This window comes from Phoca vitulina, unplaced genomic scaffold (genome assembly GCF_004348235.1).
Source record: "Phoca vitulina isolate PV1807 unplaced genomic scaffold, GSC_HSeal_1.0 scaffold47, whole genome shotgun sequence".
Lineage (NCBI taxonomy): Eukaryota > Metazoa > Chordata > Mammalia > Carnivora > Phocidae > Phoca > Phoca vitulina.
The window spans coordinates 8,872,635-8,891,773 of NW_022589750.1; the positions used below are offsets into that span (position 1 = coordinate 8,872,635).

The 19,139-nt window shown below is 44.1% G+C and overlaps 1 protein-coding gene across 1 annotated transcript; it reads right to left on the minus strand.

The window, feature by feature from the left end:
* Window positions 1-1,864: 1,864 nt before the first annotated feature.
* Window positions 1,865-16,900, minus strand: CDRT4 (CMT1A duplicated region transcript 4). The gene is made up of 3 exons (XM_032431746.1): window positions 16,839-16,900; window positions 5,153-5,227; window positions 1,865-2,707 (listed from the first exon to the last, which is right to left on the minus strand). The coding sequence occupies exons 2-3, from the start codon at window positions 5,190-5,192 to the stop codon at window positions 2,250-2,252; spliced, it is 498 nt and encodes a 165-aa protein (XP_032287637.1). The 5' UTR covers window positions 5,193-5,227; window positions 16,839-16,900; the 3' UTR covers window positions 1,865-2,249.
* Between the last annotated feature and the right edge of the window lie 2,239 nt (window positions 16,901-19,139).

A 19,139-nucleotide genomic window follows, 5' to 3' on the forward strand; every position in this document is an offset into this window, starting at 1 on the left:
AAGGAATTAGACTTTTTCTTTCTTAAAACTGTCTTAGGAGGCAGTGGGTCTGGACTATAGTCCCAGATACGAGCAATTTTCATCACAACATAAGGTGTTAATAATGTCCTTCCACTCATGCTTGTGTTGTTATAATAGGCTGAGAATTAACTCAATCTAAACACTGTTATCTGTAAAACCATCATTTTAATTTAGAGAATATATGGATGCTTTTGTAAAAACTATTAAACACCTAGAAAACTTTAAAAAAAAAAAAAAAAGTAACTGCTCTGCCCTCAAAGGGATTGGAAGAAATAATTACCCTAATCTCCGTAAACTCCAACAATGTTAGACATTTGCTGGGACTAACTTTGTTCATGAGAACCTGAGAGACATCCCTGGTGCTCCCAGAATAGGCAAATCTACTCCCAAATCTACTCCAAATATATTCTAGCTTTAAATTCCCATGAAAGGATAGAAGAGATAAAAATTCTTGTTGGAGGAATTTATCACCTGCCTCCATGTCTATAAATGATCCACGGACACAAAATACAGTCATTCAGATTCACTGGAAACCAACTGTATTTTTGCAAGAATTCGTTCTCGCCAAGACCTGGCAACCCACGAATGGGTCCAGAGCTCCTAATTTCTGCAGCTGTCCCAACACTACTCACACATCAGAGGTGAGTGCCAAAGTTGCTGCAAGATTCCTGTATGGAAATAATGCATGTGTAGGGCAAATTTGACTTCTTCAAATGGCATTTACAGCAACTTGCCCATCACATCCTCTACATCTCTCTGAGGGAAGCAAGATGGGTATTGACTGCTTCATGAATATAAACACAGAAATTCAGGTGAAGTCAAAGAAAAGCTACCAAAAAAAAAATAAATAAATAAATAAATAAATAATAAAAAATAAAAAAAAAAGAAAAGCTACCAATGGAGCCATGCTATCCTCAATAGATAAACTCCAATTGTGAGACCAGCCAGGTCTCCCTGTCATAACCAGATTCCCCTTGCATCTAAAGACAAAGCCTGTCCGCTTTGAGGCTAAGTTTAACATCACTTGCTTTGGGGCCAATTGGGAACTGCCCAGAGCACGGATGGACCAGTGCTAAGTGTGGTCTGACAAATAACAGCTGGGGTCCAGCCAAGAACTTCTCCCCTGCCAATTCTGCTCCACAAGGCAAGCCTTAAACTAGTACAGGGGAGGAAATCCTCCATTTCTCAGCAGGGGACACTCACACTCCCACTGCCACTTTGTAAACCCACCAAGGAGAAAACATTTCAATACCAAGTTCAGGTGCCAGATGGAGCAATGTGGGCTTACTCAGAACACCACCATGCTAGTTTGGCTTCAAGTCTATCCTTTTATCCTATGCTGAGATGTTGGGGTTGCGGATTCCGCAAACCACATTCCTGCTTTCCTCCCTGAGAGGCTCTGCCCATAGGAGATATGGGACAGGGGGGAGCTATGAGGCTGGAAGAAGATGAAGGAATTCTCTCTTGGTTTGTTTCCTGTTTACCTTCTGTTGGCTTCCTGTCCCTGTCTGTTTCCACTGGCAACGCTTCTTGTCCACTCGGGCAGTATCAATTCCTTCCAGAAGCATTTGAGTCCAGTTTTTGGTTTTCTCAACAATCACAGAAGCAACCTCAGCCAAAGAGCTTCCCCTCCACAGAGACTGAGGTACCATCCCCACTGGAAATTTCCTCTGAGCTCAGGGACACCAGAACCAGCTGAGGAGCATCACCCACCCCGCCCAGTCTCAGAAATCTCAGATTCAGCCCACATGCCTCTTCTCCAAGTGCCTAACTTTTAATAAGTCCAATATCTCGCCTTTGTTCCCCCAGCCTTGGGAAACCTGCTTCCTGCAGGTGGCTACCTCCTCTAATACCCTTGGGTTCTCTTCCCACCTTTTCAGTTACCTGGTTAGAAATTCTTTCTATCAGATTATCTCTGGCATAGTAACTGGAGTGATTTCTGTGTCCTGCCTGGACTGGGACTCATTCACCCTCAGTTAGGTTCTAAGCATCTATGGCAGGAACTAGAGTGTGGGGCTTCCCAACCCCATCTGACTATGATGCTGGAGGGGATATACCTGCCCACCCACAGCCCACATTCAGATCTGGTTTATCTAAGCCAACCTCTGCACAAGCAGGGGCAAGTTCACATTTAAAGGACATAGTGAAATTTGCGGCAAACGGAGCTTAATTGCTGTACAATCTTGGGCAGAGGAGCGGGAGGGGGGGATGACTGCAGGGACTCCCTGCTAAATATTTGAATGTTTCTCCTTGCTGGCTAGAAGGGAGCTGTATGGAAGCATCCTCATCATGGGTTTTCGAGAGAAGATGATCTTGTTATAGTTTGCAGTGGGATTTTCTCTGGCATCCGTATGAAAGTGCCTTGGCTCTGGGATAGTGGTAGGACCCATGGCCGGCATGGAGTATGAGCTCCACACCGATAACATGGTCTCTGACCTCGAGTCCTTCAACACCAAGTTTCCAGAGCACTTAGATGACTTTCTCCTTTTCAGCTGCGTGATGCTGGCTGGCTTGCTCTGCCTTGATGTCCGTTGGCTTTCCTCGAGTGCTTGCATGCATTCCAGATCTCTAGCTTTGCTTTTCTCAATGAGTCTTTTCACCATCGGGGACACATATGTGACATAGGCTGGCCAAGGGTTGTGTTTCTCAAGCACGTTCAGGGGAAGCCCGATGTTCTCTGTGAGTTCTACCAGCAAAGAGAAATACAGGTGATTTAGAGGCGCTTGCCTACAATGATCCAGTTCTTCGAAGAATTGGAGGGTATTGGAACCACATTTTGAACTTTTCCCCATCGCACATAATTGGCCTTAACACCCCTTGTATTCAGTGGGAATAAAATCGAAACCAAAGTTGGGAGACAGAATGACATTCCATGGGGTATATCAATTAAAGGAACAGCATGGTGGTAAAGAGCAGGGAACTTGGGAGTCCAGCAGGCTTGGCTTCAGATCTTTATTTAATATTAAATTGTTTACATTCTGGACTTCTATTTCTTTTCCACCAACAAAAATGGTTACCAGGAGGCCATTGTAAGGATTAAATAAAGCAATATATTTTAAGGGCTTGGAACAGTTCAGCTTAGGGCCTGAAAGCATGGGCTATGCAATTAGTCTGGTTGAGTCCAAATTCCTTCTATACCCACACAATCGCTGTGAACCTGAGAAACCCCGTAGCCTTTCTAAACCTTAGTTGCCTTATGTGTAAAATCGCTGTTAGAATATAATCAACTTCATAGAGCCTTCTGTGGGTTAAAGGAAATGTAAAGCTTTTAGCACAGTACCTGGCATGTAAAAATCAGTAAATGGTAACTGTGAACATTTTGGCTATGTCTCCTCTCCTGTACTGTTTTGTTTAATCCCCCAGTTAACTGAGAATGAGACCAAGGCTGACTAGCTTGCATAACTAGGGAATGGTGGGTTTGAACTCAGATCTAACGGGCTCAGAAATCCATAAGCTTTTCACTATAGTGCTGGCCAGAAGTTTTGGGTATTTGGGGTAGGGAGGCTTTACTAGAAAATTCTATTCATGAGTTTACCAAACATCTTCCTTTGTAGATACCAAATCATGGGCAGGTCAGTCCCTCCCTTTTCCCTCTGCAACTTCACTCTGTCTAGCAGAAATGCTTCACGATTTCGCTCCTGGTGGTGCTACATTCCTTGTTTTCTCAAATGGTGCATACTTTGATCATTTCAATAGGGGTTTGGGAGGCAAGGAAGTTAAAAGGTTGATCTTGCCATCTTCAACCTAAATTCAGTGAAAAACGTTATCACTGGGGATAATCAGAGACAATGCAGATTATACAGTTATTCCCAGGCTGCCTTGTGGACATTCAGGAGCTGGAGATTGTCTAGGGACAGATTTGTCAGTAAAGAATGTGTTGGGGACAGATGTTGGTGAGGATGCAGAGAAAGGGGAACCCTCCTACACCGTTGGTGGGAATGCAAGCTGGTGCAGCCACTCTGGAAAACAGTATGGAGGTTCCTCAAAAAGTTGAAAATAGAGCTACCCTACGACCCAGCAATTGCGCTACTGGGTATTTACCCCAAAGATACAAAGTAGTGATCCAAAGGGGCACCTGCACCCCAATGTTTAAGCAGCAATGTCCACAATAGCCAAACTATGGAAAGAGCCTAGATGTCCATCAACAGATGAATGGATAAAGAAGATATGGTATATATATACAATGGAATATTATGCAGCCATCAAAAAAATGAAATCTTGCCATTTGCAATGGCGTGGGTGGAACTAGAGGGATTATGCTAAGTAAAATAAGTCAGTCAGAGAAAGACAAGTATCATATGATCTCGCTGATATGAGGAATTTGAGAACCAAGACAGAGGATCATAGGGGAAGGGAGGGAAAATGAAACAAGACAAAGCCGAGAGGGAGAAAAACCATAAGAGACTCTTAATCTCAGGAAACAAACTGAGGGTTGCTGGAGTGGAGGGGGGTGGAAGGGATGGGGTGTCTGGGTGATGGACTTTGGGGAGGGTATGTGCTATGGTGAGCACTGTGAATTGTGTAAGACTGATGAATCACGGACCTGTACCCCTGAAACAAATAATACATTATATGTTAATTTAAAAAAATTAAAAAAAAAAAAAGAATGGGTTGGGAAAGACTTCATCTCCCTGCAAGAGTTGTGTATTATTCTGCCTGAGGAAGGCAAGATGTGTGACATCACCCCTCACTAAAAAAAATGCACATCGAAGCTTCCAGGTGCAGACTCGATGGTTCATCTTTGTCTCCTCCAAGCAAATGCAAAATGCAAAGATCTCAGGACGCCTGGCTGGCTCAGTCAGTAGAGTATGCACGCAATTCTTGGTCTAGGTGTTGTGAGTTCAAGATGCACATTGGGTGTGAAGATTACTTAAAAATAAAGTTTAAAAAAAAATACAAAGATCTTGCAGGTTAAGGCATTTGCTTTTATCTGGCAGAGGTGAAACTATACTTGTCTGGAACAAAATGAGCAGCAGCTCTCCTTCATCTCCCCAGCATGCTGTATACTCTCTACCTCTGTAACAAGAGTGGCCGCCCTGAGCCCCACTTCTATGTCTTCCCACCCCAGATCTCTCAGCTTTCGCTCTCAGCTCGCAGCAGGAGCTCCCATTGCTAAGGCCCCAAGCCCTACCTTCTTCTGTCTTTATCTTTCTTGCATCGATCATCTCCATCACTAAAGAGTTCTTCACATTGAAGGCCCAAAGACCTTGGAGGAAAATAACACCTGTTAGCCAGGGCTACCACAGAGTGAACTGAGAAAAGAGGATGCACCTTCCATGGAGCTGGGGGCTAGGTGAGCTCAACACAAGAGGTCACAGTAAATGTCGTTTTCTCTACCAGGATGCAAGCATGGTCATGTTACTGGGCCAAGTTTCTGCCTCCTGGCTGCACTTCTCAGCCAGCAATGGGGGAAAGTGATCATGCATGTGGGCAGTTTGATGGGCACTGTGGTCTAGTGGTCCTCAAATGGGAGGGTGAATCTGCCCGGAGGGCTTGTTAAAACACAGAGTGCTGAGCCTCACCTCCAGAGTTCCTGATTCAACAGTCAACGTTCTAAACCAGAAGTGGGGAGGGAAATGCTGACAGTCTGCAAGGTTTTATTATTAACTCCTAGTGACAGGAAACAGGTCCAGGAGATCTCTGTAGGTCCTTTCCAGTTCTAAGACTGGGAAATGAGCATCTGAGAAATTTTAGCCAAGAGTTCATTATTTTGTATGTTCAGTTTGGCCATCTTTGTGGCCCTTGAACATTTGAAATGCCATGGAGCATTTCTACCATCACGTGCTAGTGAAAAAAGGCTCAGATGGTTTTTCACAAGTTCCCTAGGGATGATAGTGCTATGGGTCAGGAGACCACACTTTGAGAACCAGCAGTCTAGGGCAGTGCTTCTCAAACTTTAGTGTCACCAACATTGCTTGGAGAGCTTGTTAAAACACAGACACCTGGACCCACCCACCCTGCGATTCTGATTCAGTAGGTCTGCTTGGGAGACCTGGGAATGTGCATTTCCAAGAAGCTCCCAGGTAAGGCTGCTGGTCTGAGGACCACACACTGAGTGACACTGCTTTAACTGAATAATGATTCTACATTTTTCTTTCTGCTGCAACATCCGCAGGGGTTGACGTGCTCGTGTGTGAAACATTCCCCTGAGATAAGCAAATTCCCAGGTTTTCCACCTCCTTTTTTTCTCCCAACCAAGGAACCGCTGTGGTATGCAAGTATGTTACTGACAAGGGCAACCTTAAATCCCACTATATTTCTAAAGTAAGTTATTCCCAATGTCAGCATTCTGTTATAACACACCTAAAAAAGGATAGCATCCTAGACATTTATTCATACTCTTTTTTTTGAAAGCTACTTTTTGTCAAACCTGCTCAGATCCAGGCCTTATGGGGTCCCTACTGTCCCGTCTTAGTGGTAATCTTTCATGACAACACATTTTTAGGAGAATTCACAGTATCATTTTTCTGAGGTTAAAGAAGAAATAATGTTCACATAGTCCTCTAGCCTACAGCTTCAGGTAATAATAAACAACAAAAAAAGAAAGTTCTATATCTCCTTCTGAGACCATGGATCTCAGGATTGTGGGCCACCCATCCCAAGTCCCCAGTAATGTAGAGGTTGTAACCTCAGTGCTCCAATGGAAGAGATTTCTTGACTTATCCCCCGTACCTGCAGAACTTTTGGAAATGTATGATAGGACTAATCCATCGGGCCAGATGATGGGAAAATGTTTTGAATTCATGATATTTGGGGAATTTTGGGATAATGCCTTTCATCTTTGCTTCTAAGTTTCTAGCTAATGAACCCTGAAGCCTCAAAGAAGCTCAGTTCTTAACAAACCGTTTGTCTCAACGCCCACGTGCATTTGTTATAACCCAACATCTTGCTCAAAGCTTCTCACCTTATCTCGCGGGACCCCCTATGATAGCCTGCTGTGGCTCCTGAACAATTCTATAGAATGGTACGTTTTTGCCATGCCTGCTCATGCAGGCAGGGAAACCCAAGGCAGGGAATGTTTGAGACGGCCTCAGAACTCATGGGGAGGACTTGTTTGTTTGAAAATAAAGGAGACAAATAGTTGACATTAAGTCTGAAGACAAGCTGTGGGCTTTTATAATTTCCTTCAACTCTGGCACAAAGGTTCCATTTTGTCTCCCCATAAATGAAATGCAAACCAGCAGTCTACAGACAGAAACAGCATTGATGGGAGGGGCAGGAGACATAACATTGAAGTGGGTTTCTTGTTTCTTCTACAGGCACAAAGGCCTATGTTCGATCCACTTCGTTTTCAAGCCCAGCTCCTCCCACCCCAACCCATCTCTTGTCCCACCATTTCCAGAATCTCATCTGATAGGCTGGCAAGGAGTGACACTTACCTGGGATCTGACACAAATTTGCTACCTTGATCATGTTCGTTAATGTCTTAGGACCTCCATTATCTCACTTGGGAGATCAGGATGAATCTCTGCCTGTTTCTCTCACAGAGGTTATGGCTGTTATAATGAACTGTCCAGAAACTAAAGTGCTTCTAAACCAGCAGTCCTCCAACTTTACTGCATATTGGAATTACCAGGGATCTTTTAAAAATTCATATGCCTGGCTCCCACCTGCAGCGCTGTGATTTAGTTGGAATGGAAAGAAATACAGCCGTCAGAATTTAAAAGCTTGGTTCTAATCTGCAGTAAGGTTGGGGAACCACTGTTCTAGAAACCAAGTCAAAAAACACTGAAGATTTATGGGGTATTCGCTACTTAGAAATGGGAAACAGGTTTGGGGGATCATTCAGTCCTTTTGCAGTTTTAAGACATACTTGCTTTGAAGGATTCTTGGATATATATGTATAAATATATATATGGTACTGAATGTCAGTGGCCTTTAAGCATTTAAAAGGACCATAGCTCATTTCCACTACCACCTGCCAATACCAGAATTTACTTGGATCAAAGGACAGCCAGAGCCTTAAAGTACTAAGCTAAGAAAATTGGCTGTGGATGGTATCCTCATGCAAAGCTAATCTCACCCTCTGTCTGTGGCCACAAGCTGCATTCTTATCTCAGGAAACCATCTTGCAAAGGGATTTTGTGGATGCCAGGCAGGATTGATGGATGAGTGCATTGACATAAGTCAACCCCACTCAGACTTTGTAGCCCACTAATGCTGTGGGAGTAATGCCGTTTGCACACTCATGATGGGCAAAACATTATCTTAATCCAGTGTTTCCTAAACCATGTCCCGTAGAATGCAAGAATCTCTCAAGATGTTAATTGGTGTTACTTAAAGATAGGGGGCAAAAGGAGGTCACCCTGTAAGGCTACACTGATTGTTTAATCCATGGGGCAGAGCAGGACTGCCTTCAGTCAGGGAAGTTTAAGGAATGATCTGTTAAATAAATTCCTTTAGTACAGCACTTCTCAGAGCCTTTAATATGCTACCTTGCTCTGTAACCCTCCAAAAGGGACATTGCTATGCAGTATCCGCTCATCTCATTTGACCAGGACCTGATCCATCCGTCCATCCATTCATTCAATAGGTAGATCATATCATGGAACTAGTAACCAATAAACGTTTGTGTGGATTCTAAAGCACTGTCCTTCTGCATCCTTGTTTTGGAACTCTGAGCATCAGAGGCAGTGATGACATAAGAGGATGGAAGGATGAACTTGCTCAAGGTATAACCAGATCTCCAATGACTCACTTCCTCTGAAATCAGCCTCAGAAGCTCAGTCCCACGAAAGTGAACGTGAGGGCCTTGTGCTCCATTGGGAACTAGACCTATTTTCCTCTCTTCAGCCTCTCTCCTCTCTCCCCTGCTCCAAGCTGCAGGCATTTTGTCTTGCTTGCATTTCATCTCCCACTCTTCTCCTGGAGCCATACCTACGAGTCTTGTCTGGCCCCAGAAGGAGAACAATTTCCCAAACAGGAAACTGATGTGGGGTGTTGTTTCACCTCGGCCTGCTATCCACCACCCCCTCCACCTTGCATATCCTCCCCTGCCCTCTGTTCCCTTTTCTGCCCTCTGGCTACTCTTCATTTATTTTGGCTGAAGAGGAAGCTGCCACTTAGGCTATTAGCATCTTGGAAGATTTATCTCTAAGATCAGCAGAAATGTTCCTGTGCGTAAATCAACTTGATGCGGTGTGTGGTTGATGTGTTGATGTCCATCCCAAGTGGCCTGCCCAGGAGACACACAGAGCCCCCCTCTTATAGGCCAAATGCATGCTCTGACCCCCTGCATTCCAGGGAAATACAGTGCACATCCAACAAGCTTCCCATTAGCCCTGCCTCATCATGACTCTTTCCGCCTCACTACCCCGCCCCATCCCATGGGTGTCATGGAAACTCTTGTCATAGCCTCACCTCTACTTGGTGGGCTCTAGGGGGATACACACACGATAATGGTTTGATGTGTCTTTAAGGACACTGATGCTAGGGAACATGGGAATCTTACAACTGTTAAGACAGAGGAGAGTGAGAGCGGGGAGAGGCAAGCTGATCTCCACCTCTCCGTACGCAACAATGTGCTGGCCACCTTCCCATCCTCATCTTTGCCCTTCCCCAAACACATACACTCCACTGCAAAGAGAGGAGAAACAAGCCCATTACTGCACTCTGTTAAGCTGTACCCAATGGACAGCATAGCTGGTAGCTGTCAACATGTTCGGATATAGACCATGCTTCTCTCTGGGGGAAGCAACTATCTCTAACTACGTCTAGGGTGGGGAGGTGGGAGTCTAATCAGAATTGCCCATCTTCTAACACAGACCTAGCATTACTGATTCACCATTTATGGTGGTTGGGAGGGGGATGCACTGTTTCTCGAAAATGCTTCTGTCCTCTACATATTTTCTCTAAAGATTATGCATGTACTTTGAGAGAGACAGAGTGGAAATAAAGTTCAAGTACCTATGGCCAAGCAATAGTCATTCATTAATGCATGCATTCAACATTGAATTCCAAACCCTACACTTTTAATGCATGCAGGTTGCGCTCACCCAAAACACTTTATGAATTCTCCACATTCACCTCTTGCTTTGGGGTCTGCCCTCCTCAATGTCAAAGGCTTACAGGGCAGATTTGTTTTCTGTGCCAATAACAAATCAAACAAGAATAATCCATGTCTTCTTCATCATCAAGAAAAAAAAGCAGAGAAGTCTCTGTGCAGAGGCCAAGATGAGTCCCAGGACTCACTCTGCAGATGGTTACTGAGCGTCTCCATGTACCAAGTACCGCGGTGAGTGCTGGAGACACAAAGCAGAATGAAGCACAGCCTTGGTTCAAGGAACTCACAGCCCCTTGAGGAAGACAGACCACAAGCTTCCTAGCTCAGCCTGGGTGGGGAGAGATGTCAAGAAACAGATTTGAGAAGAGAAAATGTGTTTGTGCTGAGTCTTTAAAAACAAGGGAAATGATGGTCAGCAGGCATGGTTTAAATGCCAGGCTCAATGTTTTCAAATGTTGAGTGATGTGCTCAGGGCCCACATTCTTCTTCCAGTATGCAGATCATAGAGGCTGTTTCCAAATGGTATCCTTTCTGCATATGAACTTCAGCGTTGAGTGGCTAAAGGAACACTTTACAAATTCACCACTGGAAGAATCACTGGGCTTTGTATACCTATCAGGTAGAGCTATGGATCTGAATTTTATATTTACCCAAGGTCTATTCAGTCATAAATATTAAAATTTCCATTTTAAGATGTAATATGAAGACCCATTGGGCACAAAGCACACGTGGTCATATTAGCTATAGATGAAGTTCCAAATCTTAACATCAAATTTCCAGAGCAAGCCAAACAGGTATAGTCAGAGGAGAGCTTTTCAACCTTTTCCTTCCATGGACATTTTGGGGACACTTGTACATGGATAGGCTAGACAGGTAGGAAAGATGTGGAAAAACAGGCAGCAAGAAATAGTCTTATCATTTCATAGTCAGGAAACCAAATATGAAAGGCTGTCAGCAGTTTGAGCTCAGAGACCTTCTCTCTGCCTGACAGCTGGCTCATGAGCCATGGGACTGTGAAAATGTGTGGCCCCACAATGTTTAATCAATCAGAAAAAGGAAGTCCTGCTTCACTGGAACAATGGGGCATTGTGAACCTAGAAAACACATGGGGGAAACAGGCAGGCATTTCCCAGGACTGGCCTCAATCAATGGGCCAGGCCACCCCCTTCTGAAATGCTCAAAGCACTAGGAACGCAGGCCAGTGTTTGTTTTGAAGAAGGTGACTTGCATTTGAGACTTGGCCTTGGAGCAAAGCACTAAAGTAGCTGCCTTCTATAGGATTCAATTATTCCATCAGCCTATTGACAGCATGTCCTCAGTATCATACAGTTATCCCAGTTCATGCCAGAATGTGAGAAAATCCACGCGTCGCACATTGCTTGCACCCAACTCTTGGGTCACAGACAACTCTCATTTATGATTAAATAAAAACTCTCAAATGTCTGGGGTTGAGTTGTCCCCACCCAAACCACAATCTACACTGATCATCCTCCTGAAAACTAAGAGTTTGACTGTGCTTTGTCCCAGATCTCCTCATTCATACTCAGCAACAACTTTAGTCCTAAAACAACGTACAAAATGGAAATGAAACAAAAGGAAGAGGTGACGTTTGGGACTGAGGCAAAGGAAGGAAAGTTTTGAAGATAGATACTCAGCACTATTACAGGTGGAAGGTGGGGTGAAGGAGGCTAATTTCAATGCTGTGCCAAGATAGCTCTCTCTGATTAGCATAGTCCCATACTCCTTCTTGCATGTGGCCAGCCCCCTCATGCACTAGCAGATTGTGGGGAGGAATCAGAACAAATCATCACCTTTCCTAGAAAAGCAATTCAAGGCATGTGTCATCTATGATGGCCAGTTGCATCTTGCTGTATTTATTTGCATGTGGCTTCATAACAGAAATTATACATCAGCATTATAGAAAGTTTGGAAAACATTATTTTTTAATTTCATAATCCCACTTACCAACACACATTTATCTGGGCGCTCTCATTCTTGGCTTACATAGTGATGGCCACAAAATGTACATATCCTTCTGAATCCACCATTTTTGTCCTAACATTAAGATCGTATTTTCTCATGTTCTTAGAGTCCTCATGGTTATTTTAGAGGCTGCTTAGTAATCCATCAAGTGAATGAACTATTATGAATCATGCCTGCATTTGGGAATTTTAAGGTGTTCCAATTTTAGCCGCTGTAAGTGATGGCAGTGTTTTTAAAATGGAGAATTCACTGGTGCCCTTCTGTTGTTTATAAACCTATGTATAAGCAAGGTGCTCAGGAAATGTTGGCTGCTGGTTTTTAGTCTCCCAAAGGTCTCAGTACTGCCAAAGCCACTCCCCTATCAATGCTGAGAGGTGATTTGTGTCCTCCCTGCTCCCCTGTCTTCATGGACAAAGAGCAATTAGGATATTTGTGGCCATAGTCTCTAGGGGTCCTACCATCTCCAAGGTCTGTCATTCACTGGAGCACAACCCATAGTGATGAGGTCAGAGACTAATACAAAATCTGTGAGCAACTGCTCCCAGTGCCAAAATGAGGCAGACTTCAGGCAGAAGAACTGTAGCTAAACCCCACCTCTGCCACCCCATCTGGAAGGGTTGGGAGAGACGTTAAAAAGAATCAGCTCCCTGGGGACAAGACCAGCTGTGCACAGGGAAATTGCCCCTCAGAAACAGCCTGCATGTTGCAATGCTTTAAGACTGTATTGTTAGCAAGGAGATAGCAATGAGAGCAATGAAAAATACTCTAAGTTTTCAAGGTATGGTGCCTAGAGCTCAAGGCATAGGAGCCAAGTGAAAGCCACTCAACAACTGTCTCCAAACAAGGAGGTACAAAATATTCCAGCCAACTGTCAAGACACTGGGTGACTGCTGAAGGAACCAAAGAACCTCAAAAAGCAAACCAATTCCCTATAAAAGTACAATGAGCATGAGCCATTTAGTGAAGGGGCCACCAATTCCAACTCCCCACTCCTCCGCCCAGCTGTAATGAGACCATTCCAGCAATATCACTCCCAATTGAAATCATATATGCTCTTGATAAGGTCCCTGAGTCATCAAGAAATTGTCAAATTATGTGCCATTTTTTCTAGTGAGAAAGCAAGGAGGTATGAAAAAGATCTTTCCAAAGTTTACAAGTTTCCTCCAGCAGTATGCGAAGGGAGAGGGTGCCATTAACTTGGGAACATCCATATTTGTTCTCTGAAGTGACTGAATAGAAAGGGGGGCCTCACTGGTTATATGGGTTGACAAAAGTGGTCCCTTTTGCTCTTGTTTACTCAGCAATCTTCTGAAAATTGACATATCAAATTACTCAGGTATATGTCCCATTACAAATTATTATATTGGCATCCTGAATTATTAATCATTTTCCACTGAGTGTGGTCAAAATCACTTCCCCAAAACCGTATCACTCTACCTCTTCAGTACCACTAGGACCTTGATAGTTAACCAAAACATGCTCCTAAGACCCATCTCTCTTCTGAGAATAGATTCTTATTTCTAGCCGTATATTAGACAAGTTCCTCTAAGTGTTTTGTCTTTTCATCAAATTTAAACCTTTTTGAAACTAAGTATCTGTTATTGCACCTATATTTGCACAAACATCTCCTCCATCTCCATGCCCTGTGTCTGTCAATGACATCACCATCCTTCCTGACACTCAAAGTAGAAATTCAACTCTTCCTTCCCTCTCACACTCCGAATTCAGGCTCTGATCTCCAAATATGTCTTCCCACCTTTATTCTTTTTCCCTCTAGTTCATCCTCCATATGGTGGCTGCAAGGAGTATCATTTATAAATATATTAATTTATCCATTCAACAAATATTTGCTGAATGCTCCTTCAAGCACTGTGCCAGGCATGACATTCTAATCAGAGAAAAACAACTGAGAAGGTTCTGATCGTGTCACACTTCTGTTCAAAATTATTTACTACCTATTTCCAAGAATGCCCTTTCTTTAAAATCTAGTCCCAGAAAAGCCTCCCAATCTGGGCTCTGATCACTACGACTCACCCCTGCACACACACATAGACACATGTGCACTCAACTCCCCACTGTTCCCTCACACTGGCCAAGCCCTCAGCACGTACCACTGCCTTTGTCCTGAGTCCTCTTCTCACTTCCCACTTCTAAGGGGCTGCATGTCCCCAAAAACCCAAAGCATAGCTCAACCACTCAGAGAAACATTTCCTAACCCTCCCAGGGGAGAAAAGCTGTCCTTCTCCTGTGCTCTTGGAGGAAGGCAAACATAACCCTATTATAAATAGCATTTACAACATTACGTGAAGAAAATTGTCAGGGATCAAAAGGTGTAGGATTTATCTGAAGCCTTAAGTAAACTGATAAAATTGTGTTCAAAATCTGAAAAACTGAGGATAAGAAGCAGAAATTTGGAGACACCCCCACCCCTATACATCCCTGGGACTTTTCTGCAACAAATGCTTTGTTGGATCATCACCAAAGGATGTGCCCTCTCTTCTCTCAAGGGAGGGCGGTTTTTTCCCTGAGGACCCACAAGTTTCTGGACCTGGAGGTGGGTATTCATCCTCCCTACTCCCCACTGCCATTCTCAAACCATTTTCCTCCCTTCTTCTTTGAAGCTCATCCTATCAGACCATACCACCCCTTTCCCACCTGGTTGTTGTCAGTCTCTGCCCCTCAGTCGCTGACAAATTCAGCTTCTGGCACACTGGCTTCCTTTGAACCAACACCACCCCATTATCAGTAGTGGTTTCTTCATCATCTCACGAGTGATGCATGCATACTGCCTTCCCTCCCACTACAATGGATAAAGTACCCACATTCTTATCAAAAAACACCTCTCCACTGCATCCCAGGCTCCTCCCCCTCTTATCTTCCAAAATGCAGTGGTCATGGGTAATAGTTGACCACCCTCGTGTCCTTGAAACATCTTCCTACTTGGCTTCCATAACATCATACAGACCTGTTTTCCTCCCATTTCACTTGTCACCCTCCTTTTCAGATTCCACTGATGGTTTCTGGGCTCCTTTCTTTTTTTCTATCTCCACATGTCCCCAGGATGACATCAATGAGTTCTGTGGCCTTGAAGCTCATCTATTTGCCAAATCTTAGCACTAACCTGACCCTGTCCCCAAAGACCAAACGTATAAATCCAACTGCCATCTCTACATTGTCATTTGTATGTCTAATAGGACCTCAAACTTGTCATGGTTCAAACACAACTCTCCACCCTACTCCCTAAAATGTTCCTCTCCAGTCTTTCCCATCTCAGAGAGAGGCACCATCGTTCACCAAATCACCCAATTCAAAAATGTCAGGGTCGTCTTTGATTCCTCTTGCTTCTTCACTTAGTACATACAGTTCATTATCTTCTCCCCACTCACACTCTATTATTATGTAACTCTTCATCTCCACCCTAGTCCAAGACATCAATATCTATTCACTGGACCACTGGACACCTGCTCACTGGTCTCCCTGCTTCCACTCTTATGCCCTTACAATTCCTTCCCCACAGAAGACCCAGAGTGATCATTTTTAAATATAAGTCAGATTAAGTCATTCCACTTCCAATACCCCAATATGCAATGCAAATTCCTGACCTTGGCCTACAAAGCTCTCCTTGATCTAGCCCCCACCTACCCTTCTGGCCTTAGCCAGTTTCACTCCCCCACCACTCACTGCAAGGTCACACTGGCCTTCCTCCTCTTCTCAAGCCCACCAAGTTTCTTCCCATGTTAGCATCCTTCTGCAGCCTCTGCCTGGGATGCACTTTTCCCTGATTTCCACATGGGTTGTTCCTTCTTACAAGTCAGGATCCAGCCTAAATGTGAATTCTTCGGGAGGCCTTCCATGACAAGCTAGAGTAGCCACCAATCACTACCAAATCTCCTATTTCAATTCTGTGCATGGCACCATCCCTGACTGATATATATCCTATGATTTATTCATCTGTTTATTTTCTCATAACCAACTAGGAGGTAGGCTCCATAAGAGCAGGGATCCCATTCATCACAAACTCTGTCCCCAGGCACTTGGAACAAAATCATTAGATAAATGAATTCTCCTGCAATTGCCACAACAATCGTCCCTGGAATTTCTAAAAATTTTTGGAAATCCAAACATCAGGCAGCTACACGCCTGTGCAGGGGGCACAAAAGGAACCATGGACTAAATGACCTGACAATAGCTACTATGAAAGAAGGTCGATTGGAAAGGTGAAACATCACCCTAATAAATATGACAAACAGATAATGGCTCGTGAGAAGAGCTGGGTTCAAGTCCTAACAACAACACTTACTGCTTCCAAGTGGACAATCACTTCCCCTCTCTCTGAGCCTTAGGTTTTCCCCATCTATAAAACGGAAATGATACACCTCTCCTGTAGGATTCTGGTAAAGATTAAATGAGACACCTCATGTGAAGTGCCCAGAAGGAGCAACGCTCGGAACCACAACCATCCAGGATTCAGGCTTCATGAAGAAGCTAAGTGATTATTTATGATTATAAATTAAATGCATGCTCCCCCCCAACGCCCCTCCCCACCCCACTGGTCTCCTTATCTCTCCTCCCAGGGCTGGTCCAGTGACACTTCCCTTGGGAGCCCGTTCAGCCATGCAGGTGGGCTTACACGTGCACCCCCGTGTACCTCAACTCTCAGGGCCGTTTGTCCCACTGTCTGTTACTTAGTTGGTATACATCGCTCTCCCTCCCTACACTGTGTTTCTTAAAGCTCAGAAGTAAGATCTTTAATTTCCAGTCAACTCCCGGCCCACATGTTGTCTACTTTGAAGACTAACTATGATCATGATCTAAGGCCAGACTTGCTTACCTTTTTCTGATCTCTTCTTGTCTTCCCTTCTCCCATCTGGAAGCTCTTGCAAGTCTCTGGTGCAGTTCATTTAACTAGGTTTCTGGAAAAATAGAATGAGAAAGGTAAATTTGTAAAACACAATATATTGTAACTAATATGGATAGTTTTGGGGGAAGTGGACAGTGGAATGTATAGAAAACTGTTACCTACAGTTAAAAGAGAAGATAACAATTGCCAATCCCCCTGAGGTCAAGGAGGGAGGGGGTCTCTTGAAATTGGGGAGAAATATTTAGTTACTAGTCTCAAATGAATCTTTCTAGGCACAAATATACACAAGTAGTATACAACGAAACATCACTGCTATCCACATCGAAAATATGTGTGGGTAACATGCCAGGAAATTTTGAAGTTCTGACAAAAGGAGTTTTTATTGAGTCAGAAACCCAATTAAACAACGAGGGCTGTAATGTGTCTCCTTGGCATGGAGGAGGGATGCATCAAATGCTTTTAAGATCCGGGAACAGGCCCCTCATGGAGTGTGTTGTGTGGACGTCCTCTGCCCAACAAAGGTCTGGCCTTTGAGATGCACCCTCGTGGAGCACCACAGCACCAGCTCTCTCCTTGCTGTCATTGTTGTGTTTCTGGGATACCATTGTGTATTTCAACATCTCAAGAGGGCAAACCGATAAGAGAATTAGCCAAAGTTCCTAAAAAGGCAAAGCTGCATAGTAAACAATTGTTTGCAAACAATTGTTTGCAGCTCGGGACAGTCCAGCAGATTCTTAGCTGTGTGACAAGAAATAAGATACTTCAACTTCCTAATCTCTGTGTTCTCATCTATAAAAGAGGGGCAGTAACAGGAACTATGCTTGGATGGCCATGAGAATTTTTGTCATAATTCATAAAAAACATTGGGCACAGGCCTAGGCCCATGGTAAGAGCTCATTGGTTAGATTGTGGACATCATCATGAATGCAGGACTGTGATATTGTCCACAATTCCAAAACAATGTGGTCCAGTTTTCAGGCTGGAGAAATTAACCAAATGTGTCTCCTCAAAAATGGACACTAAATTGAAGAACAGGGAAGAGATTGGAGCAGTGAGAGGTCAGAGGATGGGCCTCCAACAGGACCACTGCCATACTGCTGTCCCCACATCTCACCCATCCCACCCCACTTCTCAGGTCTCAACAGCCCTGTTATACCATCTGCTCATCAAAATGACACCCACTGAGATCATCCCTGAGCCCAGGCAGGTCTGAAACATTTGTGTCCACCTGCAGACATGCATGTGTTCACATGCACTCATACACACATAGCCCTGAGGAGAATATCTGTACAGTCCCTAGGATGAGAAAGAGCCTATGAGCTGCACGCACACATGTATACACATGCATACTCAAACACTGTGTAACTCTCCAAAGTCACCAGCCATGTCTACCATGCAAACTTCAGCTTTGACATACCCTGTCCCAGCTGGGTTCTATTTCTCTTCTCAGGTCACTGCAGCCCTGGTCTAGAATGACTTAATGAGCAAACTGGGCCAAGAAGTCTCACCAGATTCCCAGTAGGAATAATCTGGACTCAGATATGCAAACAACTTTAAAAGGGACATGGGGTGGAGCACAGAATTGGAGTTGGGAGAACTGCTTTTAAAATCCAGCTTCATTTTTTTATGTCCAATCTTGAGCAAGTTACTTAATCTTTCTGAACCTTGGTTTTTTCGCATCCAGAATGAGAAACATCCTGCCTCGTGGATGTTTAGAATGATCCAATTAATTCAGTCAAAAGCATTTCATGACCCATAAAGATCTTTCTAAGTCTGCTTTTGTGTTGAAGACAACGAACCCTGAACTAATGGTATAAATTTCATTCTCTGGTTTATGACCAGGGCTCGTTTTGGTAACGAGAATACTGAATAACATTGGCACCCAAGGTGAGCACTAAGTGAACTCCAGAGAAAGCATCTGTGTTGGGGAGCTCTATTCATAAGTGACAAAGACCACAGAGAGAGGGCTGTCTTGGACTCATCTGCTTTCCTTGGAGTGAAGGTGGGATGGGATGGGAGAGTGGAGTTTAAGTGTATCTAGTTTAGAAGTTTAGAATCATTTGCCCCTGAGAAGTCCTCAGAAGGCTACACCAGTGAAGGTACCCACCTCCCAGGAGGAGTAAGAATGAACACAAAGCTCTGTTCCCTCTGCCCCTCACAGCCACTGGCTTATCAGAACTACTGGGGTGGCAGGGTCCACAGGCGGAACAGACTCAACAGCCATTGGGCCCAAAGGCCTGTGGTAGGCAGCGTCCAAGATGGCCCCCAATA